This window comes from Equus quagga, chromosome 7, assembly GCF_021613505.1.
Source record: "Equus quagga isolate Etosha38 chromosome 7, UCLA_HA_Equagga_1.0, whole genome shotgun sequence".
Classification (NCBI taxonomy): domain Eukaryota; kingdom Metazoa; phylum Chordata; class Mammalia; order Perissodactyla; family Equidae; genus Equus; species Equus quagga.
This window is the reverse complement of record NC_060273.1, coordinates 135,044,257-135,051,406: the sequence shown is the minus strand read 5'-3', so window position 1 is coordinate 135,051,406 and position 7,150 is coordinate 135,044,257. Positions and strand designations below refer to the sequence as shown.

At 66.1% G+C, this 7,150-nt stretch overlaps 1 protein-coding gene across 1 annotated transcript in view; it reads left to right on the top strand.

The window, feature by feature from the left end:
* The first annotated feature begins 2,566 nt into the window (after positions 1-2,566).
* OBSCN (obscurin, cytoskeletal calmodulin and titin-interacting RhoGEF) overlaps positions 2,567-7,150 on the top strand; it is a 105,580-nt gene continuing 100,996 nt past the window's right edge. The window contains exons 1-2 of the mRNA XM_046666252.1: positions 2,567-2,722; positions 5,582-6,586. Of these exons, the coding sequence (XP_046522208.1) occupies positions 5,605-6,586 (982 nt within the window). The 5' untranslated portion in view covers positions 2,567-2,722; positions 5,582-5,604. The remainder of the gene's footprint in view (positions 2,723-5,581; positions 6,587-7,150) is intronic.

The window sequence follows — 7,150 nt, the reverse complement described above, 5'->3', positions numbered from 1 at the left end:
GGAGGAGGAGGGTGAGAATGGAGAACAAGGAGGAGGACAGAGGAGGAGGAGGGTGAGTGGAGAATTGAGGACAGAGAAGGAGGACAGAGGAGGAGGGTGAGTGGAGGATCGAGGACTGTCACACTGGTTGTAACCGCATCTCGGAGGAGGGGCAGGGTTCAGGCCTCCGTGTGAAGATGGTAAGTGGAGGCAGGATTCTACCTGAGCTTTTCCTCCAGTTTGGCCCCTCAATGACCCCACGCAGGGTGGAAAATTCTCTTTGCGGAGGATCCAGCAGGGAGCGCCGGCTGGCCTGCAGCCCAGCTGGTGGGCAGGACGCCTCGGGTGCTGTCTTGAGATGGCCTATAGGACGAGCACCCCACCCTCTTCAACAAATAGGCTGTGGGACAACAAGAGGGACAAGGAGGAGAGCCCACAGACCGGCCACAGGGAAGTCGCAGGCCAGGCGGGGACAGGGCCGGGCGGTGCCGTCCAGGGTCCAGGGCGGGGCTGCCTCCAGCCTCTCTGGCTTCACCCGCTGCAGCCTCTGCGCTCAGCCCGCGCTGTCGTCTTGGGGTCAACAGTCAGGGGAGAATGGACGTCGTGCCCGTCTATCTGGGCCTCACTTCTGCCAGGACGCCCTGTCGGCAGCTGGCCAGCGTGGATGTCCCCTCTGGGCCTCCTGTGGCCCGCCCCTGGGGTGTGCAGCATGCACAGATGCACGCATGCACACAGGCGGCACACGCACACACACGCACGCATGTGCATCAGCTGTGGGTCTCCAGGCCTGACTCCCGACGCTGGGCTCTCCTTCGAGTGTTCTCTTCCTCGCTGGGTGCTACAGACTGAATTCACGTGTGGAGGCCCTGCCCCCGAGTGTGAAGGTGTTGGAGGTGGGGCCCTTGGGATTAGAGGAGGGGTTGGGGTTAGAGGATTAGTGATTGGGGTCAGAGGAGGTCATGATGTTGGGGCCCCCATGGTGGGGTTGGTGTCCCTGTAAGAAGAGGGCAGACACCAGAGCTCTGGCCAGGTGAGGACACAGAGCAGGCGGCCGTCTGTGAGTGGGCAGAGCTCTCACAGACACAGAACCTGCCGACAGCTTCAGCCGGGACTTGCAGCCTCGACAACAGGGAACAATATATAGTCCCTCCCCCCGTCTGTAGTATTTGTTATGGTGGCCCGAGATGACTAAGACCTTGGTACCCCCAGGGGACCCAGGACCACCCCTCAGGGGACAGGCTGCCATCGGCTACACGGGAAGTCTGGTCTGTGCTCGGAGCCTTGGTTTCCCCACCGGCTACCAGCCTGGGTGCAGAGGCCATAGACGGGTGAGGGGATGGGTTGGACCCTGGGCTGGGGGCGCCAGGCAAGGACACAGCGCCCTGGTGCTGGCTCAGGGGTGGGGGTGAAGCTGGGGTTGCAGAGCAGCACCCCCTCTGGCAGGGGTCAGCCTGTGGACACACCTGCAGTGGAACCCCTGGATCAGATGGGTGCTGGGGGCCTGCCTCAGCCCTGGCTCCCACCTCAGATGGGGGCCCCTGCAGGGAGGGCCCCTCTTTCAGGCCTGGGCCCCTGGGGATGAGGTTTGGCCCTTTCCTGGGAGAGGCTCCAGGACTACCACCGGGCAGCCCCTCTGGCTGCCCGTTAGGCCCCGTGGGTGGGCCTGGTGTCCTGTCCCTGGCCTGGGGCAGCCCTCCTGGGGCATAAAGCAGCACCCCTGGGGCAGGGCCCCTGGTACCCAGGCAGTGAAGTTCCCAGGCTGGGGTCTCAGGGACCTCCACTCCCATTTAAAGGTGCCACGGACACCCAGCTAGCTTGAGCACTGCAGGAGGGACCAGGGATAAAGGACCCACCCCCATCATGGGTGGTTGGGGTGGAGCAGGGTTGACCTTGGGTACCTGCACTAGGTCCCTGGCTGCCTGCCTCCACCGAGAGGCCTCATGACTGTCAGGCAGCCAGTCATTTTGGGGTGATCCTGGGTCCCCTGGAGGTGTGCAAGGTCCCCTCTGGGTGGTCTTGGGTCCTCTGGGGGTGTCCCAGGTCCCCTGGGGGTGTCTTGGGTCCCCATGGAGGTGTCCTGGGTCCCCCGGGGGTGTCCTGGGTCCTCTCTAGGTGGTCCTGGGTCCTCTGAGGAGTGCTGGGTCCCCTAGGTGTGTGCTGGGTTCTCTGGGGGTGTCCTGAGTCCCCTGGGGGTGTCCTGGGTCCTCTCTAGGGGGTCCTGAGTCCTCTGGGAGGTGTCCTGGGTCCTCTGGGGCTGTACCAGTTCCTCTGGGGGGTGTCCTGAGCCCCCTCTAGGTGGTCTTGGGTTCCCTGGGCTTCTTCCCACCCTGCACTCCAGGATGCTGGTCTGGGGAGGGGTCCTAACCAGCTGGGATCTCTGCCCTGCCCATGTCATCGCTGAAGATGTGGGCCTCCCCCTCCTCCTGGCAGCCCTGAGCCTCTGCCCTTTGCCTCAGTGGGGCCAGGGCTGAAACCTAATCCTGGGCAGTGACACCAGGCTATTTTGGAGCTGGGCTGGGCCAGCCATGTGGGGGCCGGGTGGAGGGCGGGCCCAGCCTTCTCCAGCTGACAGCGTCTGCCTGTCCTTTCGTCCCCGTCCAGTCTGAGGACCGGCCGGAGTGCAGGCTGCTGGGTGGGAGCCGTGTCAGTCCTGGGCCACAGGAGGGAGGTGAGACCTGGTGGCCTCTGCCCCACCGTCTGAGCCCCCGGCCTGGGCGTCCGCCTGGAGCCCCCGTAGAGACAGGTGAGGAGGCAGAGAGCAGGCAGGGGTGGGGGGCCATCCTGTGTCCCCTGAGGGTGGCTCAGCTGAAGGTCACGGCTCTGGGGAACAGAGTGGCCTGGTGGTCTGGCCAGGCTGTGCTGCTCCTGGGTTTGGAGCCGGGATTCCAGCCCCTGGCCCACTGGAGGGCTGAGCTGGGCCCTCTGGCTGGGAGGGAGCTGCCAGGCAGGAGGATGGGCGTGCATGCACCCACCTCCTTCGCCTGCTGCCCAGCTCCGAGGGTGGCCTGGGGGTCCGGCCAGCCCTGCCCCCAGCTCTGCTGAGATGGATGCCCGCTGACAGCTGGGGCTATTTTGAGCCTGTTGGCTCAGCGGAGGGGACAGCCACAGGGGCAGTGACACCTGACTCCAGGAAAGAATTTCCCCTGGAGTTCTGGAAGCCGGAGCCCGGGGGTCCAAGGGTCCAAGGGGAGATGCAGACTCCAGGAGCTGCCCTTGGCTGGGAAGTCTTTTCTGGAAGGGCCTAGGAGCAACTGAGTGGTGGGTGGAGGGGGCACCAGGGAGACGGGGCTCCGGAAAGGGGCAGGGGGGCTGAGGTTCTGCTGTCAGGCTGCAAGCCACTTCCCACTCCCAGGGCCCCACAGAGACCAAGGGCGGCCAAGTTCTGGAAAAGCAAGAGTGGGGGGTGTGGGCGGAGCTCCCAGCTTAGGGCGCCTTGGCCCTGCTGGCCTGTGAGGAAGGCTGCCTGGCGGGGCTGCTGTGGGGTAGACTCCCAGGCAGCCGTGTCTGGGTGAGCCCCCTCGGACCTCACAGGGTCTGCCGCATGGAGGGTGGGGCATGCAGGCGGGGCCTCTGCCCACCCTTGCCAAACCAGGGGACAACCTGTGCACCCCAAGGGCTGGGGCCAGTTCTCCCAAACTTGTGCAGCGATGAAAGCTCCCTCCGCTGTCCCTGTCCTCCTGGCCCCCAGAGACCACCGGGCTGAGGTGGCCCCCTGCCCCTACACGTGCCTGCTCATGTGCTCGGAGCAGCCAGCCGTCTCAGGCGCCTGCCCTGGGTGTGGAGCGCGGAGGGTGCTTCGTCCTGTTTCAAGGAACCCACAGACCCACCATGTGATTTGGGAGGGGGCACTGGGAAGCACTCAGGGCTCAGGGTCCCCAAGGTCTGGTGTGAAAATAACTGTTCCACAGAGGGGTGTTGAGGCCCAGAAGGGTGCCATGGAGGGGGGTGCCCCCCGCCCCTCCCAGGCCTGGAGCCGGCCAGGCCATGGGGGGAAGCCAGAGGTGGGGGTGTCAGAGGTGCTGACTGCACCGTGAGTCAGCAGGCTGGTCTGGGCTGAGCCTCCTGTGGGGGGAGGGGGATTAAGGAGATTAGGTCCTGAATCACAGGACTGGGAGCCGGAGGGCTGGGAACACAGGCTACTGTCCGGAGGTGGGCAGCCCGAGCCCAGAGGCTGGAGGCTTGGCCCCTGAGGTGGAGGGAGTCAAGGTGCTTGGGGCCAGCCTGGGCCCAGGGGGGCCCACAGTGCCCACTGTTCTTATAGGAGCCCCCGTGCAGGCAGGGCCCAGTCTCACCTCACCCACCCGTGCTGGGGGAGATGGGGGCCCAACCCAGCCTGGGTAGAGGCCAGAGGCAGCTGGGGCCTTTGGCATTGATGGTGCCCAGCCAGTGAAGCCGCAGCTGAGAGCTGCAGAGTGACTGGGCCACCTGCAGACCCCCAGGTGGGGGCCTGGCTAGCTGGCCCGGCCATCCTCAGCCTGGAGGTCCCTGGCTGTTCTGGGGAGACTCTCTGGCTCCCCTCCCCAGGCACCCCGCTGACTGTGGGCTGCCTGGCCCCTCCCCACTGTGACCTTCGAGGGGAGGAGGCAGATGCTCCTGGCGATGGGGCACTGGCAGCCCAGTGGGCCAGGGGCACCTGTGTTGTTAGGAGGAGCCCACTGGCTGTGGAGTTTCCATTCTTTCCCTGCTCATTGACGAGCATCCCCCTCAGGGGCCGAGGGGAGGTGGGGGACCCCAGCAGAAGCGAGGTGTGCCCCAGCCCAGGCAGCTGCAGACAGGACTGGCCCTGTGCACAATGCTGTCTTGGGCACCACCTGGTGAGGAAGGCTGCTGGGCGCACAGCCAGAGGTGGAGCCCAGAGGCCTGGGCGGGGCGGGGAGTGGCCCAGGGAAGGAAGAGGCGGGCAGAGGGGTGTGCCAGGCAGAGGGTTCAGAGGAGAGCCTGGCCCGGTGGAGAACCTGTGACCTCTGGTGTGCCACAGTCAGAGAGAGAATAGGCCAGGGACCCACTGTGGCCCTCCATGGGCAGGCCCTGTCAGGGTGCATAAAGGGGCCTCTCTGAGTGGGGGAGACTAGGCAGACTGCAGTTTTAGATCCCAAGAGGCAGTAGCGTGTGGGGAGGGGACAGGATGCAGGAAGGCAACTGGAGTGAGGAGAAGGCTGGGGGCCAATAGCGCAGGCGCTGCACAGGGAGGAGGGCCCGGCTGCACAGGGAGGAGGGCCCGGCTGGTGCTGGGGCCGTCCGTGTCTAGGGACAGGCGCTCCACTGGATCTTGAGCTGGGGCAGCAGGACTGGAGCTGGGGGAGAGAGAGAGGAGATGCATCAGTTAGAAGAGCCCTTTTGGGAGAGGGGCATGAAGCCAGTACCCAAGTGCCCAGAAAGGGACAAATCTGCGCTTCTGGACCACGGCGCCTTCTGGCAATGCCACATGCAAGAGAGAGAGGAGGCCAAATGCGGAGGGGGTCATGTAGGGGTGTCCACACTGGGTTAAGCTGGGTTCTCCAGGCAGCACTGGATGGGTGAGGTGGGCGGGTGGGGCAAATGTGGGGGCTTGGAGCTCACCTGGGTACATCCGCAGTGTGACCTTCCCTCATCCCGCTCGCAGGTACACCCGCCCCCACCATCACTATGGATCACTCATTCAGCGGCGCGCCCCGCTTCCTGACCCGGCCCAAGGCCTTCGTAGTGTGCGTAGGCAAGGATGCCACGCTGAGCTGCCAGATCGTGGGCAACCCCACGCCGCAGGTGAGCTGGGAGAAGGACCGGCAGCCAGTGGAGGCGGGCGCTCGCTTCCGCCTGGCCCAGGACGGTGACCTGTACCGCCTCACCATCCTGGACCTGGCGCTCGGCGACAGCGGGCAGTACGTGTGCCGCGCACGCAATGCCATAGGCGAGGCCTTCGCGGCCGTCGGCTTGCAGGTGGACGCTGACGCCGCGTGCGCCGAGCAGGCGCCTCACTTCCTGCTGCGGCCCACATCCATCCGCGTGCACGAGGGCGCCGACGCCACCTTCCGCTGTCGCGTGCGCGGCTCGCCGCCCATGGCCGTAAGCTGGGCCAAGGATGGACGGCGCCTGGGCGCGCCCGACGCCCCCCGAGTGCGCGTGGAAGCGAGCGGAGAGGCCAGCGCACTGCGCATCCAGGCTGCGCGGCCGCACGACGAAGGCACCTACACGGTGCACGCCGAGAACCCGCTGGGCGCAGCCAGCGCTGCAGCCGCGCTCACAGTGGACGCGGATGCCGACGCGGCCGGCCCGCCCGGGACCTCCACCGCCGCGCTCCTGGCGCACCTGCAGCGGCGGCGTGAGGCCATGCGCGCCGAGGGCGCCCCAGCCTCACCGCCTGGCTCTGGCACGCGCACCTGCACGGTGACTGAGGGCAAGCACGCGCGCCTCAGCTGCTACGTGACAGGCGAGCCCAAGCCTGAGACCGTGTGGAAGAAGGATGGGCAGCTGGTGGCTGAGGGCCGGCGCCACTTGGTGTACGAGGACGCGCAGGAGAACTTCGTGCTCAAGATCCTCTTTTGCAAGCAGTCGGACCGCGGCCTGTACACCTGCACGGCGTCCAACCTCGTGGGCCAAACCTACAGCTCCGTGCTGGTCGTCGTGCGAGGTGAGCTCAGGGCGCGCGGGCGCCGTGCGCAGTCGCTGGGGCGCGGGCGGAGGCTCCTCCCCAGCGCCTGCGTCCTGTGGCGCCGGTAGTGGAAAGCAGAGTTGGAGGTCTTGGCGGCTCTCGCCTTTCCGGGTCCGCAAAATGCGGGCGACGAGGGCACCCTCAGCCTCACTCACTGTCTTTGTGATCCACACGAATCAAGAAAAAAACGCTTTGTCACCGGCAGCCCCTCCCACTGGGACACGGTGGGGGGGCCCAGTAGCTGACCCTGTCCTGTCCAGGCTGGGAGTGACCCGGGTCCTCCCTCAGGATGCTAAGGGGGCCCTGGCAGAGTGGGAAGGAGGGCAGGAGCAGAGACAAACGCTTGTGCCTTCAGAGGCCTCGCTCGGGACTGGGGGAGCGGACAGGGGTCCGCCACGATGCAGCCTGAAGGCGGTTCTGGGCCAGCTTGCAGCCTCCCGTCGGGGTCTCGGGCTCTCCCAGGGCACGTGGGGGCAAGTGTGGGCAACACGATCAGATTTCGTTGGGGAGGCCCATTTATTGTTGTCTCCTAAGAGCAGCCCC